Below are 17,873 nucleotides of genomic sequence, written 5' to 3' on the forward strand. Positions count from 1 at the left end.
TGTTTTAAAAAAAGAAAAAAATCAAGATTTGGCAGGAATTTTGAATATTTTGTTTATGTACATGTAACAAAGCATCAGTTAGTACCCTACACTTTCGATCCAGCTCGCCTTCGTAATATGAAATACATGTACTTGCCGACACCACTTGGGACCCTTTGAATATTCCAATAATATTTTGATTTTATGTTTTAAGGAAAGGATAAGGACAATATTTAATAAAGATGCAAATATGTCAAGATTAGAAAATTGCATGATAATACATGTACCATATTTTCATTTAGATATAGACATACGTGTATAATGAATGCTGAAAATAAAGGGAAGAAGGCACGCCTTTTGAGGTACCTTATTGCAATAGCATGGATAAAATTTGTAAGTTATATACATGTATTCTTTTTTTATTGTATGCCTTTGATTCATATTATCAATGTAAGAGTTATCATTTAGCATTTAAACAGTGGGGTAAAATTTTGTTTAAAAAATTTGTACCCCTAGTTTTTTTTCCACAATGCACCTTTATCATATTTTGAATTTTTGATTAACAGTTCCAATAAAAGTTTTGGATTTCTGGTCTTTTTAAAAATCTTTTAGAATTCTCATAAGTACAAATAACGCACCCGTCATAATTACATGTAGAGCTATGACCAATTATTGTAATAATATGAAGCAAAATGTATTGAGGATTTAAAACATTAGACATAAAAACACTGATATGGTTTTCAACTCAATCTTACGATATATCGACGATGTATTTTAAATCAACAATAGTTAGTTCCACTGACATATCCATCCAATTTATTCGATGAGTTTGAAACAACTAGAGGAACTGTGAGCAGTTGTTGCAACTACTATTTGAAAAAAAGACCATTATTGAAATTCTTATTTCAATAGTAATTGAGAGTGCATTTCAAAACCAAACACATATTATAACGGTTACCACAGTTTAAATATCTTTCACTGTTGTACTATCTCAATAGTTGTTGAAGGGGCATTTCAAAAATAAGTACAGGTTGCAAACAATATTGAAATAAAGTTCACTATTGAGACAATAATTTCAATAGAGGTCAATGCATTTCAAAACCTTAACAACGTTGCAACCATTATTGAAATAATGTTTATTATTGAATTTAACCACGCATTGTCAGCTTTGAAATTGAATTCAAAACACAAAACTAAATTCTCGCAGATACTTATAATCCATCCTCACAATGTCAAGGGTTTGTGATTTCTCGAACTCCAGAGAAATCACAAACCCTTGACATTGTGAGGATGCTTATAATCTTGCTACACTACAAATAGGGATAATAAATCCAACGCCTACTCGTCGAGACATTTAAAAATAAAACTGAAAGGGAGTTACTGTACATGTAGTATAAACATCACATGTATAACATGTCGGAAAATGGTTATTATTTCAATTATTGACACACATATATAACTTCAAGTGAAATAATGTCCGATATTGAAATAATAGTTAAAGCTGACATGAATTCTTAAAAACGCAACATGTTCATCTATGTACGACTTGTTTCATAGCCGTATTCCGCCATATTTCTCTTAGATACCTTGTCTCATTGTAACGATGTATACCCCAATGCGCTCGTTACACTTGAATGATTTTTTGGTTTGGGTGTTGACTTGTGCACATCTCCGATGGCAAAGCATGTGAGGTGATCAAGACATTTCAAAAACAAAATAAACAACATAATAATCATATTTTTGAATGATTATTGATTTGAATCAAAAGAAAAAAAAAGCAAGTTTGGAAGAGAAATTTAGATGCATGAGTACGTATTTTTACAGTGCGCCAATTTATGCAGAATACACTTGAAATAAAAAGCAGTAAAATTTGCAAACACATTTTGAAATTATATCATTTGAATGGAACAAAACAACCAACGTTTTTGATTTGCAGGTCCTATGCAATTGATGCATATCGAGAAAACGCCTCGAACGCTGTAAACGTACCTATACCTGGTAATAAGATTACTGCATCGGTTCGAAGATGTGCACAAGTCAAGTGAAATATACCCTGAATTCCATTTATTGAAATATGCATCACAAAAAAGAAATAAACTCCATAAAAGCTCTATAGTAAACACACTGTCATTACTCCGTACACACTAGCACGACGATACACTTAGTCCGTGCTGATCAGATTTTGGTCAGGGAAAATATCAAAAGTGGATAGAGAAGTTATTTGGTATTTGCGCGGCTGAAAGGGGGGGGGTATTATAACTTATGTTTATAAGCTATAATTGTGAATTGTTTATCTCCATGTAGTTCTAATATACATTCTATACAAAGTCATGTACGAGGGTTGTCCAAAAAGTTCGTGAACAATGACGTCTGTGTGAAAATAGATGGTTCTATATAAATCTGTTGTATATCAAAATATTTCTTATGAAAAAACAAGTCAGAATGATGAAGTTTTTATTGATGGAACGTAATATTTTTGTAAAAAATCGGGGTCTTTAGAGATCGAGGAGAGTGCGCACGGACCAAGGTTAAAATGATGTAAACTCTGATATAAAGAGTTTGGATTAAAATGATTATTTTCTATATAAAACACGTAAAAAATTAATAAAAATTTTATGTAACACAAATAAAGAGGTTATTATCATTTTATGATATCTTAAATATCGCTTACTATATAGACAACGAAAATACATAAAGAAAACCTTAGCATGTACTTGTCAAAACTCAACAGAGAAAATGACGTCGCCCGTCGGCACGGGGCAGCGTCCGGTCAAAAACTTAAGTTTTATAACGGTTGAAACGATGTAAGAGACACAACATTTGTTAAAACGACATAAAATTATTGAATTATATTGAATGTATCGATTTGAGATTCGTATATACGATTTTTCAACAGTGTGTACAAATTCGAAGACACTACAAGAATTTAAAAACACATGTAATTAACTGTAAATGGAGATTTCTATTCATGACGTTGTTATAAATCTAGCGCAGCGTCGGACTGGGCTGTTCAGTTTGGGTATACAAAGTGTTAATTTAGATGACGCTCGTAAATTTGTGTGCATTGTTTTGAATTTTCAAAATTGAATAAATTATAATTTATACTTTAAGATTTTTGCTAGCACTTCGAAGTGCGTTGCGCCTTAAAAAAAGAAATGTAGTGTGTGTCCATGAACGTGTTAAGTCAAAACCCAAATGTTTGACGTTATAATGAAATTAGCGTAACGTCAGACTGGTCCGTGTGCACAATCTGCGATCTTTAAAGACCCCGATTTTTACAAAAATATTAAGTTTCATCAATAAACATTAAATATTTCTTACTTATTTTTTCATGAGAAATATTTTGATATACAAAAGATGAATATAGAACCATTTATTTTAACAAAAACGTCATTGTCCACGAACTTTTTGGACAACCCTCGTATATAGTCTGCAGTTGGTTTGCGTCGCAAAATTCATTTGTCAATTATAACTGATTACTAGTATTTTAGTACTAATCTCAAATCTAAACAAAGTAATTTGATGTACGGCTATAATTTACTTCAAATCTTAAAAGCAATTAACCAGAAAACAAATTTTTATTTGTACATCTGTACATTTTTTAACACATACACACACGGAGAAAGGCCATCCCCTGTTCAGATTGACATTTAGGCATTTGATTGTTTGGACGGGGGGGGGCACACAAAATAATTGAAATGACCGTTATTTAAATATTCTTGGAAGACAGACATTTCTGCCGAATTCAGTATTGAGATTTTTTTAAAATGACTGTCACTCCGACCACAAAGTATGTACATTTTGAGGAATGTAACTGTTTTATAATTATGTTGTTACAGGAAGTATTTCGAGATTTCAGTACCCCTGCCTGATAGTCTAGGTATTTTTTTTTCTATATATAAATAATTTTTGTAGGTGAATTTGGGAGATAATTTTAAAAGCTAGGGTAGGGATACTTGACACTGGTTGAATACGGATAATTATTACTTATTCTTTTGTATATTGAACTCTCTCTCCCTCTCTCTCTGTCTGTAACCAGCCGTTGGGGCTATGATGAGTATAAAATCCTACGCACTTTGTGCTGTATCATTTATTATGCCTTAGGACAGATCAAGGATTTTTTTCAGGCGGAATGTCGAAACTTCATAGATTGAATAATAATTTTACTTTGGACAGGAAATTAACCCAAACGCCCAAATTGAAAGAGAAACTAGACGTACATGTATTATGAGCAATGAACTCACTAAATGATACTTCCTACCTCTCATATGGTTATAATGGCAAAGTCCATATTTCGCTAAACCCATACGTGTCAGATCAAAAAGTAAAATAGGAGATGCATTATGGTAATATGTAATATTAAACTTAAGATTCTTTGAAAATTTCATTAAATTACTCTAAGTGGTGTAAAAGGATTTGCGGATAAGAGATGGGTACCCCAAAGCGTAACAGACAGACGAACGGACATAACGATTACCCCCTCCCCCCCCCCCCCCCACTTTTCAGGCGGGGGATATAATAAACGTGAAATATAAATCACAAGAATGGGAACAATGGGAATTTTCTCGAATACCTTCTCAAACGTATGTGTCGAGCTTGGACAACAGACAAGAGAATTTCCTAAAAGCTATAGTTTTAGGTAGAATGTGGAATTCTCACGAGGAGTTTACTCGAGCTCTCTTCCTATATGCTTTTTCCAATAATCATTAATTATTTATGTCTAGAAATTTAATTCACATTAAATTTTATTTTAATTATCATTGTACCAAAGAATCAAACTCGTTTATTATACCCCACGCGTGACGTATAATGTTTTTGACCCGTCAGTCAGTCCTTTATATTTTGTTTTTTTTTGGTCAGCGCAACTTCTCATAACCACTGTACAGAGTTTTGTCGAATTTTGCAGATATTTATAGGAGAGAATGTGTGTGTTGATTTGCACATCACCAGGAAATTCCGAATTCTTTATTTTTTCGGGAAAGAATCTGGGTGGATTAGGCGAGTCATATGCCCACACGGATTTTGTCGCTCTGTAAGCATATCGGAAATTTTATAGTTATACGATCAATTTACCTAAACATTTAAACTTTGTACAGTACTGTCCAAATGACATTTTCTATATTTTAAACCATGCGATTATCGCTACAATTTTTTTTAACCTGCTGCTTTTCATACTGTGTGTTAATTGTTCTATCAAATATGTTTTCAGGGGTTTGGAAATGGTACGCTTTACCTTTCCATTTAACTGTTTTTGCATGCAGAATAGCCGTACCGTGCTGGTCTACCCATGATTATATACATTTCAATCGTGTTTTACAGTCTTGAACTGAATGCATTCAAAATATTATATTATCTTGAAAACTTGTTTATTATAGGATATATATTAATTGACCGTAAATAAATTCATCATCTTATCTATTCATTTTGTTTTAAGTGAAAAAAACTTAAAAATTCGTGATTCGAACACTCGCGACAAATAACTAGGTGCTTCAACACCGACGCTATGACTACTGAGCCACGAAGTCGCACATACAGTGCCCTTTAAATAGCAAACAGTTCTATATGTATAGCAAACGCACATTTTTGAGAATATGTTCCGAAATTTAAGTAGGTAAACTAACTTTTTTATATAGAGTGGGTCTTCGTACCATTTTTTTGAAAATGGTGAAAGAAACATCTTTCCACACACTTTCAATATTTGTTTACGAAAAAATGGTACGAAGACCCACTCTATGTAAAAAACACAGTTTTAACATTCCATTACTATCATTTTTATGGTTTCTAAGGCGTGTTACCATTTTGGTGGGTTAATTACAATCAATTTGTAAGTCATTTGATTCAGGTTTTATCTTTACTTTATGCATATGGTTATAAATAATTCCCAAATTTAACAAAAAGTTGAATTTGCAATAATTTTTTAATCAATATTTTATCTGCCCTTGCGTAGGCATTTGACTCGCCTAATCCACCCAGATTCTTCCGCACTTTTACATTTACCATATCTTAAATATAGAGGTGAGCAATTTGTCAGCGCAACTCCTCATAAACCTCTGCACACAATTTCGTCAAACTTTGCAGATATTTAGGACACAATGTGTATAGATGTGCATATTACAAGGAAATTACGATTCCTCTATTTTTTTCTTGGAATTTTTAGCACTTCGACTTTTGGGGGAGCGTAGTGTATGTTAACGTGCTCACTTTTTCTTTCATAGTGCATAAAATTATAAATAACTTTAAATCAAATTATATTAGGTCTAATAAAGCCAATACACAGTATTTATTTGATAATAATTGATCATAAAGAAATCCAATCTGTTTCAGACGTTTTTCTTACATTATTTTTATGAGAGTGTTATGCATGTTTTATCCCCCCCCCCCTTTATATCACGGGAAAATATCACGGGAAAATATCTTCAAAAGGTGAATGATTCATAATAATGCCTGCTTTTTAAATGAATTTGACGAAGTTAGACCATGTACTTAATCGTAAATTTTATTAACAACATGTACAGACAAGAGTAATGTTTATTTTTGAAAAAATTACTTGCATTTTTTTTTTCAGTCAACCACACTGAGCTTTCAACCTTTGATATTTTCCCTGACCAAATAAAATGATCGGCATGGGCCACGTGTGTCCAAGCATCTTTTACTGTTGGGTTAGCAATGGATTACATGACTTCTGAAATGCATTTTTCAATAAATATAAAATAGGATAATTCTTTCGACATGTGCACATCCCTGTAGCGATAGCAGAAGTCAGGTAAATGTTTTTATCACTGCGTTTGACGCGTTTTCTCGACCTGCATAGGTGTTTGATGTACATGTATGTATTACGTGTTAGTTTATTTTCTATATTGCAGCAAATGCATTCAATAATAATTTGACTCTCGGTATAGTTCTATTTTTTGTTGATTTTTACTTTTCCTACATGCATTTGGTCAGTTTATGGACTTCTAAAAACTTTGTTATCGGAGATGTGTACATGTCGACAGTCAGGCTAGAAAATCATTCAGTTGAAGCAATCGTACAAGGCTATATATAGCAGGTACAGGTGACCAAAATTTTTAGATTGAATATGGCGGAATCGAAGAAATATGGCGGAGAGAGGCGTACAGGAATGTAGTAAGTCGTACAAAGATGAAAAATGATGCCTTTTAAAGAGTTCATGTCAGCTTTAAAGTCTGCACATTCAATTAGACACGGACTGACAACAAACTGTGAGCGCGTTTTCCTTTCGAATATGTTTACTCTGAAATTTTCAGATTATAGTTTTAACAGAGGTATGTTAAGGCAGCAAATAGATTAGAATTTAAACATTTATGTAATATGTAAAACTGATATATAAGAAAATTCTTGTATATAAAACTTTTGCTATCGATATCCATTCTTTAGACTTCAATGTGTCTTAATAAAAAGTGAAAAGTTCAACACTACCCTGGGGATAAATAATTCCTTATTGAATTAATAGTTATTTAAAGTAATCTCTGTACCATAAAAAGTGCTGCTAGAATCCTAGCTACACTCCTATTATAGAAATATAATCATGCAATACTTTCGGATGAAACCTTGCCAAAATTTTTTACATTTTGTACAAGAGATAGGAAAACTTATCAATTCCCGTTAACTATACGATTCTAGCAGCACTTTCCAAATACAATAGAATAAGAACTTTCGATAGACATAAAAATTATGTTTCAAAGTATGCAGCGTAGTGTTGAACTTTTGCATCTTTTTTGTTACGAACGACAGAAGAAAGGTTGATATGCAAGTAAACACACTGTCTGCTTTTATTGTACGAGGAAATTGTAGAAATATATTAATTAGCATACCTTATTCATGAGCTGTATTCCCGCATGAATCACACGTGATATTTATTAAATGCTTTTAATCTCCGATTTCTTGTGTTTGTTTACATAAATTCTCGTTACGTTTCATTTTCACTCTGCTAATACTGATCAACAGTTATGACGTCTCGGGTTGTTATTTAACCCCCTTGACAAATACATAGATATTTATACCACGTAGAAACGAAAAAAGAACGTTTATATTAAGCTTGTGGATGTTTCAATTCATTTTGACGACCTCAAATCAATCTTGAAATATGGATTTTAAGAGATCGTTATCTCTAAAGTTCATGTCATGTAGCTTAATTTGACGCCATATTCTATAGCTAGGCAAGCAGAATATCTGGTTGTAACCTTAACATACCTGCAAATATTTTACCTTACAATACAGCAAAATTTCCATTTTTCCTAAGTATTAAGAACAAAATTATAATTCGTTAAAATGCAAGGACGTGTCAATCAAACCCGACTAGAAATTCAAAGTTTCAAATTTTGAAATAAAATAAGATTTTATAAAATTTTCTTGTGAAATGCCTTTCCAATATATAAGTCGTATGCGTAATATTATACAGAAAATTTGAGAAAATATTAACTTCAAATACGTGTCTATGCACCTTTAAATACAGATCCAATATATAAGTCGTATGCGTAATATTATACGGAAAATTTGAGAAAATATTAACTTCAAATACGTGTCTAGGCACCTTTAAATACAGATCTTTATTTGGTACTTTACTTTCATGAATATTTTAGATTTTTGGTTCCAGTGTCTGTAATTTTTGCCCTCTTTAAAATATCTGCATTTTAGAAGGAGACTTACAAGATCACTGATTGCTTGCACTCTTTTCTTTCTGAGATGTGCACCTTTTTTTTCTTTAATTGATACAAAATAAAAGGAAGGTGAGGTTCTCTCCCTTTGCAATGACCTCGATATATTAGAGCGAACGCCTATTTACTTTCAGGTGTTTTTACTTTATATAATAAGATACTAAATGTACTTGAATTAAAGTACTGATAACATACGTTCCTAGAAAGATTAACAGACATGGGATTTTCTATAAAAAAAATTTCAGGTTGTAAAAACTAACTCAGACTTACTTTTTTAAAAGGTGTTTGGACTTAATGAAGGTAAATACCCAGAGTCATTGCCAACGCTAAACGAAGTTCCAAATTGTCCTAGAAATAAGGAAGACTGGCAAGTAGCTGCAGAAGGAAAGCACTGTGACCAAATAAAAAATATCGAAAACACTCCGTTTGTGTATCACTGTCTAATAAATGCATGGGCAAATGCAACTGTGGAAGTCTGTGCTCCAACGTGGTACATATCAGGTGCATTTTGCAAATTAAATGTACAACTAGAATTAATATGATTAATTGCTATCCAAAAATATTTAATTTGTTTGATAATATAAAAATCTATGTTGAATTTAGCTATTTCGTTTCAGGTTACTGTGCAATGTACAGTGTTCCAGATGCTAGAGTAATTGACAATGAAAAGTACGACTGTACAAAATACACCCCTCCATGTCCACCACGTTACTTATCGTCAGAGGCTTACAAATGTAAGATAATTTAAAATTGCATTTTTCCATTACTTCAATCAATTCCTTTTTGATTTTTTGGAATAAACGATCTCTCCAGATTTAATTTAATTGTGATGTGGTTAATTATTTTATCAAGATAGTGTCTGCTACGACATTGCACGACCTACAACAACACAGACCATTCTACTAGTGAATTTAACACAGGAGAGACCAACAGACAGGTACGAAATTAGCCGGAAAAAATGCATGTGAAGCATTTATTCAACTTACTGTTAGTAACTGAATCTCAAGGAATATTGATTTAAATGATGATTAGCACCTGATCCTAACTCTCATGTTTTTGGGGTCCGTGTTTGCTCTGCTCCTAGTTTGTAGAGTTTAAGTAATTTTGAGCTTGAATACACTTTGTTGTTTTATTTAATTCAAATTCCAATTTTATTGTTTATAATTGACGCAAATAATCTGGTCGAGCATCGGCTCTTTAAGTTAGAAATATGATGGGTAAAATTTTATCATGTGGCCCACAATATACGGTTGTCAAGTTTTTTAAAAAAGAAACGACATGATACTATATCATATTGTATTTTATCTGTTAAAAGTCTCTTTGAATTGCTTCAAGACAATATGGTCCATCATTTGAACTTAATAAATTTATTTTCAAAACATCAAATTTTATTAATTTGTTCAAATGTTTTTGATGAAGTGAAAAAAAATAAAGTGCTCACTTACCGGATTAATTTGCCTAAATTATTTTATATCAATATATGGGTTGGCAAACATTCGCTCCAAAACCCAAACTTTATAAATTTTGACAAAACCACAAAATCTCTCTCCCTCTTCTACAATTTCCCAGTTTTTTTTTTTTTTTTTTTTTTTTTTTTTTGGTTTTTCATAAATAAGTCATGTACAACTAACATTGTTTGCAATTATTACATAGAAAATGTACATGTATTATTCATTTTGTACAGCTTTTTTGAAGAAAAAAATATAGACCTGTGCCTTACATTGGACTTACTTCACCATTCGGATTCTCTTTCTATTATTATCATTATTAGGATGCACAGGGTGTAAACATCATTATATCAGTCTGGTTTGATAAAACCTATGACAGATGATAAGTTTAAGTTTAGGTGTAGAGTGGGGAAAATCATCTAAAATTTAAACTTCGAGTACAAAGCATTACTTTGAATTTGTTCAAGTGACGTAATCAACAAAGTTATGTGACATCACAAAATCGCTTTATTACAATACACGCGATCAAACTTCCATCAAAGGTTTACTGCAAGTTCATACATACATTACATATTAAAACCAAAATCTAGATCAAAATACTAGGAAATTGATTCATTTTCAACGTATAAACCTTCGGACAGTATTATCATAGCTACGTGGTTAATGTATAAAATTTAAGAGGACCTAGGAAGAAGAAAGTGTTACGGACGAACGGATTCACTAGGGGAAAAACAATATGCCTAGCTGCAGAATTTTAGCTCTCTAGTTGAGAATATTTGAATATATGCAGCAGAGAACTACAGATACAAGCGATGTAAAAACCTTCGGTTTATGCCGCCGATTTTCTGTTGCTCACCCCGGGTATTATTTGGTGTATGATATTCAATAATTAAGCAGGTATTACTCAACTTTACTAGATACATTATTTACGTTTCAACGGCCCTAGCCAGCCCTTTATGGTTTGCATAATTTACATATTAGTTATAGTTTTAAAATAATAGTAGCTTCCCTCATACATATATGTACATTATGTACAAACGGAACCAACTGGCGTTTCCGTTTTCGTCAAGGTAATCACTGATTCTGTTCTATACTTTTAGCACAATAACTTTTTAAAGTAAATCATACATTACTTTTTCGATTGTATTGTATAACATCTTTAATATTTACGTTTTCTGTTTGGATAAAAGATATATAAATAGTATCGATAAATGTCAATATTCAAACTGTAAGCGTTGTAGTGATTTTGCAAATTTATACAATCCCAATTTGTATTAAAATTTATTCAAAACTATAAGTCAGAATTATTTTTGTTGGTACTTAAATTTTGATCTTAGACTCCATGTCCGAATCATTAAGAGATTGGCATTTCCAGAAGTCGAAATGAAGTATTGTATAATTATGCATTTAGACGATTATGGAAAAAACATAATCTTGATATAGATGAGCACCTATGTATTATAAATACTTACATATAGTACAAGTATCTACATTTTAAATAATTTTGTTTGTATTTTGAGGGTGCATTACTCATTTGTTTAATTTTTTAAAATCAAATATCGGCGTCTTTCGAAAAAGAAATTGAAACCAGGTTTAAACAAAAGTAGATTAACTTGAAATTGTCAACCAATTGTGTCAAGAAGTTGGACGTACTTGAAAGTTGGTCAATGGCACCCCCCCCCCCCCAAAAAAAAAGGTAAAACATAATACAACCGACTTATACAAGTAGGCTGACTGACTTTCGTATAGACGAGTATATATTTGTAAGGTAAACGTACATAAATGGAACAGTATGCCCATTAAATGCTATCTTAATTAAAACAAATGGTCATGTATTATTTTTCTTCTATTTAGAGACAACTTAAAAAGTTTTTAAGTTTAATGAAAGTTATGTTATCTTTTTAGCTCAACTGATACTACCATCTCTTCGTCTTCTGAATTCACAACAATTCATTTGATACTCGTGATAGTTATTCCAGCTACGTTTCTAATTATTTTATCGGTAGGAACCTTCTTTCTTTGCAAAGTGATAAAAAAGAGACGACAAGCAGGTATGTATTTTTTTTCAAACTGGTTTCATCTGAATTCTTCTACCTTGCACTAAAAATAGAAAGCAAATGATTACTTGTAGTTTCTTCTAATAATGTGTAAATTTTTTTCTATATAAAAAATAGTCATATTCCTCTTTTTAAATAAAAATGTGATGCGAAATTCCATTAAATAGCCGAACTGTTGCCATATATACAATTATAAAAGTATATGTACGAGGGTTGTTTGATAAGTACGCGGACACATTGATTTACGGAAAATCTACTGTGTACTGTGAAGTATGACCTATGTTATGTGTAAAACGCCCCCTTACACGTCCGTAGACAGAGTTAGAATTTATGAATCGTGTTTGTATTTGACTGGCACAAGTGAAAGACAAGGATAAATTGAAGATATTCTACGTGAATTTTGCTGGGGAATCGTATGTAGTTTATCCATTTTTATATATTTGCATATTCACTGCTCTCTCCCACTATGAACATGTAGTCATCAACTTGCATTCATGGCACTACAGACGCAACTGCTTCTACCATGAACGCAACTGCTATATCACACTCGTGAAGTGTACGCTCTACTAGAGTTATGATGTGTGTTGAGAAGTATATATATGAAATGTTTCGTAAAAGGAATAAATATAAGTTTTTTTAATAATATCTTTTGGGAAAATAATTCAGGACAATTTAAAATTGCTGATTTATATCTTTAAAAATTTAATTTTGGTCAATGTATTTAATTGTATAATAAAACTTTTTAAAAATTGAAGAGAACTGACATTTTTATTTTTTCTTATCGTATTTTTGCATATTTGTACTCAGATCGATAACTCTTCATATTTGGGTGATAAAACATTCAGAAAAAGCAAAATTCAAGAAGATTTAAACTCTTAAAAGCAAATAGAAAATATATAAAAAAAAAAATATAGAAAAGCATTCTGGAGTTATAATGATTATTAAAGCATTCTCTTTTTTATGATAAGGTTAAATTACAGTATTGCTTTTTTTCAGACGGTTTCAATAACGTTGATCGATGACGTCACATCTGCATCAAAACAAAAATTAAGAGAGTGTGACGACGGCGCAGCTTTTATCTGATAACTGTTTTAAAAGAGGCTAATTTTAAAGCCGTGTGTTTTTCTTTACTGAGACAACAAGCGACATCCTTATGTAAGCCAGGATTTCCTCTGATATTCTTGACACCATCAAAGAATGCAAATACAAGTAATAAACAACGATTATATAGTAAACATGGCATTATGAATAATAATAGCTCTGCTGGCATATTTTCCATGATGCGCGCTAGCGTGCTTCATGGAATATGCCAGCAGAGCAATTGCTATTCATAACACCATGTTCTCTAAATAACGTTGTTTATTTCTTAAATAAATCGCGATAAAAAGTGGAAAATACCCCTTCTTATGTTGGTGAGTTGAATTTCTCTTAAATTATTTTCTCAAGAAGTAAAAAAAATAAGCCTGCACCAGCACAGAGATCTCGATGAATTGATCTTTATGAAACAAACTTTGCACAATAATTTTGTTTTGCCCTTGTGCCGAAGCAAGTTTTGTGCAACATTTAAGAATATCATAAATGTCCGTTACATGTACGTGATCAACACAGTCATGTGACATCACAAATATGCTTTATTATAATACCTGATTAAACTATTATTTCAAGTTGACTGCAGTTTCAAACAAGGATCACATTTTGAAATTAAAATCTAGCTCAAAATGAAATGTATATTTTAAAGGCATTTTAAGCCTTCGGACAGCCTTATCATAATTGCAAAGTAGCATTGTTGTCTATTTTTAGACATTTTCCTATGTGGAAATATGAATTGTAGTAGCTCGTGCTTCAGAACGTTCAATGGCGTTTCAATCTTGGCTTTGTTTTTATGCATTGGTTATATAAAAATGGCTATGAGACGGTTATATACCCTACAATTAATTCAAATTTTCGCCAAGTGATGTGTTATGAATACTGTAGCGACAGGTTATTATCATAAATCTTTTTGCGCTACAACAGTGCAATTTTAATTTCATTTAAAGTCAATGTAATGTAAAGGTACGAAAAAGTTGCATGCTCTGTGAAGCATGTTTTTTCAAGATAATATAGCTGTATATCTTTTATGAATTACCGGAAAACACCAAATATTGGTACAGTGTATATACGAAGGTTGTCTGGTAAAATCGTGGACAAGTTGTCTAGATTAAAAAATAATCCTCACTGCGTTTTGAAATTTTCACTACTCCATTTAGCACATATGATAAATACACAGAGCAAATTTTAAGTAATTATATGCATAAATAAACAAATTGTTAAATTTTATGTTATGTATTGTATCGCCCTACAGCGCACGGATGATAACGTCAAAGTGTCTAATACAGTGTCACGTTTCATCTTTCCTAAAAATAGAGTTGGCTAAGTCAAGATAAATTTAGAAATGCATCGATTCACATACTTGATTCTCCAAAAACAGTTGAGGAACCAATCTGGCACATTCATGCGAACTTCTGAAGATCTATTAGCAAGTTACGGACAGTATTCTCGCCATTCTTCAACTAATAGAGAATAATGTATCGACACTCGACAGTGAAAGCGTCTTCTGTTATTACAATAGCAGTTTGTCCGTATGTTTTGTACTACCAGGAGACTCGATTAAAAATATTCGCTCAGATAACTCCCATTTCATTTGTAAACTAAAGACCTGGTGATCTTTTTTATATTTTTTTTTCATCTGTAGTCATATAGTGTCTTTTAAGGTGCAATCACAACAATTACTGCTCTACGGTGCGCCGTAACGTCATCAAACGTCGACATTTTTTGTGTGTATTGAGTTTACCACTTTCCCACTTCGAATGCTCGGGAAACTGACAAAAAATAACAAAATGTCTTGAAATAAAAAAAAAACGAGAAAATTTATCAAGGAATCGAATTAGGATAATTTTCATCCCAATCTTATGTAGTTAAAATTTTTATTATTGTTCATTTACTGTGCGCCGTAGGACCGTATCCTATACACTTTCAAGCATAATAAAATATCTATTTCTGTCTATATATTTGCAAAAATACTATGATGCACTTAAATATGATAAGTAAACAATTATTGAAAATTTCAGCTCAGATCGCCCATTACTGTTTGAAAAAAAACGCTTTGTCCACGATTTTACCGGACAACCCTCGTACATGTATATTGGAAAAAAGGTAAAGGTTTTATCTGAGGAGTATAACCAGATTCATGAAAATAACGCGCTAACAATAGAACTTCAACGCTAAGTACAACAAGGTTTCCATATAGTTTCTGTTTTGCGGATACTGGCCTTTTCATCCAGTGTTGTCTGCGAACTTTTTAACAACCATCGTATGAAAGTAATGTAGCAGTTCTTGAGTTTCTCCTACTCTCACGTGTATCTTTAGGTGCAATAATTTTATTTCATTCATTTTTTAGCTCACCTGAGCCGAAGGCTCAAGTGAGCTTTTCTGATCACATTTTGTCCGGCGTCCGTCTGTCCGTCTGTCTGTCCGTCCGTCCGTCTGTCTGTAAACTTTTCACATTTTCAACTTCTTCTCAAGAACCGCTGGGCCAATTTCAACCAAACTTACCACAAAGCATTCTTATGTGAAGGGGATTCAAGTTTGTTCAAATGAAGGGCCACGCCCTCATTCAAGGGGAGATAATTGGGAATTAATGAAAATTTGATGGTATGTTTTAAAAATCTTCTTCTCAAGAACCACTGTGCCAGGAAAGATGAAACTTATGGGGAAACATCCTCAGGTAGTGTAGATTCAAGTTTGTTCAAATCATGACCCCCCGGGGGTAGGGCGGGCAAAATGGCCGACCAAAATTTTACATTGAAATATATAGGAAAATTCTTTAAAAATCTTCTTCTCAAGAACCACTGTGCCAGGAAAGATGAAACTTATGGGGAAATACCCTCAGGTAATGTAGATCTAAATTTGTTCAAATCATGACCCCCGGTGTTAGGGCGGGGCCACACTGGCCGACCAAATTTTACATAGAAATATATAGGAAAATTCTTTAAAAATCTTCTTCTCAAGAACTTCTGTGCCAGGAAAGATGAAACTTATGGAGAAATATCCTCAGGTAGTGAAGATTCAAATTTGTTCAAATCATGACCAGCGGGGGTAGGGCGGGGCCAAAATGGCCGACCAAAGTTTTACATAGAAATATATAGGAAAATTCTTTAAAAATCTTCTTCTCAAGAACCACTGTGCCAGGAAAGATGAAACTTATATGAAAGCATCCTCAAGTTGTGTAGATTTGTGTTTGTTCAAATCATGAACCCCCCGGGGGTAGGGCGGGCACAATGGCCGACCAAAATTTTACACTGAAATATATAGGAAAATTCTTTAAAAATCTTCTTCTCAAAAACCATAGTGCCAGGAAAGATAAAACTTATGGGAAAGCATCCTCAGGTAGTGTAGATTCAAGTTTGTTCAAACCATGACCCCAGGGGGTAGGGCGGGGCCACAATGCCCGACCAAATTTTTACATAGAAATGTATAGGAATTTTTTTAAAAAATCTTCTTCTCAAAACTTGCAAAGCCATAATTGATCATATTTATATGGAAGCATTCTCAGGTAGTGTCGATTCAAGTTTATTCAAATCATAACCCCCGGGGTAGGGGTGGCACCAAAATGGTCGATCAAAGTTTTACATAGAAATATATAGGAAAATTCTTTAAAAATCTTCTTCTCAAGAATAGTAAAGTCATAAATGATCATATCTATTTGGAAGTATCCTCAGGTAGTGTAAATACAAGTTTGTTCAAATCATGACCCGGGGGGTGGGGGGGCTGCTTCTTCTCAAAAAAAGCAAAGCCATGATTTGTCATGGGACTACTTTTAGGTTTAAACTTTTCAGTAATAAACCAATTTCTATTTTTTCCTACATGTAGCCACATTGATCAGGTGAGCGATGTGGCCCATGGGCCTCTTGTTAGCTCACCTGAGCCGAAGGCTCAAGTGAGCTTTTCTGATCAAAATTTGTCCGTCGTCTGTCGTCGGCGTAAACTTTTCACATTTTCATCTTCTTCTCAAGAACCACTTGGCCAATTTCAACCAAACTTGGCACAAAGTATTCTTATGTAAAGGGGATTCAAGTTTGTTCAAATGTAGGGCCACACCCTTTTCCAAGGGGAGATAATCATGAATTTGTTAAAAATTAATGGCATTTTTAAAAAATATTCGTCTCCAGAACCGCTGGGCCAGGAAAGATGAAACTCATGTGGAAGCATCTGCAGGCAGTGTAGAATCAAGTTTGTTCAAATCTAACCCCCGGGGCAAGGGTGGGCTAAAATGGCCGACCCAAGTTTTACATAGGAATACATATGAAAAATCTTCTTCTCCAGAACCACTGAGCCAGAAAAGATGAAACTCATGTGGAAGCATCCGCAGGTAGTGTAGATTCAAGTTTGTTCAAATCATGACCCCCTGGGCAAGGGTGGGGCCAAAATGGCCGACCCAAGTCTTACATAGGAATATATAGGAAAAATCTTTAAAAATCTTTTTCTCAAGAACCACTAGGCCAGAAAAGATGAAACTCATGTGGAATCATCCCCAGGTAGTGTAGATTCAAATTTGTTCAAATCATGACCCCCGGGGCAAGGGTGGGGCCAAAATGGCCGACCCAAGTCTTACATAGGAATATTTAGGAAAAATCTTAAAAAAATCTTTTTCTCCAAAACCACTAGGCCAGGAAAGA

The 17,873-nt window shown here is 33.0% G+C and overlaps 1 protein-coding gene across 2 annotated transcripts in view; it reads left to right on the forward strand.

The window, feature by feature from the left end:
- Positions 1–285: 285 nt before the first annotated feature.
- Positions 286–17,873, forward strand: part of LOC134282707 (uncharacterized) — a 28,435-nt gene continuing 10,847 nt past the window's right edge. For both annotated transcript variants that reach the window (XM_062765113.1, XM_062765114.1), the window contains exons 1-5: positions 286–372; positions 8,936–9,155; positions 9,272–9,388; positions 9,507–9,591; positions 12,008–12,153. In XM_062765113.1, the coding sequence (XP_062621097.1) occupies positions 301–372; positions 8,936–9,155; positions 9,272–9,388; positions 9,507–9,591; positions 12,008–12,153 (640 nt within the window). In that variant the 5' untranslated portion in view covers positions 286–300. The remainder of the gene's footprint in view (positions 373–8,935; positions 9,156–9,271; positions 9,389–9,506; positions 9,592–12,007; positions 12,154–17,873) is intronic.

The sequence above is a fragment of the Saccostrea cucullata genome, unplaced genomic scaffold, assembly GCF_032062105.1.
Source record: "Saccostrea cucullata isolate Sc308-1 unplaced genomic scaffold, CSIRO_AGI_Scuc_v1 ctg3159, whole genome shotgun sequence".
NCBI classification, from domain to species: Eukaryota; Metazoa; Mollusca; class Bivalvia; order Ostreida; family Ostreidae; genus Saccostrea; species Saccostrea cuccullata.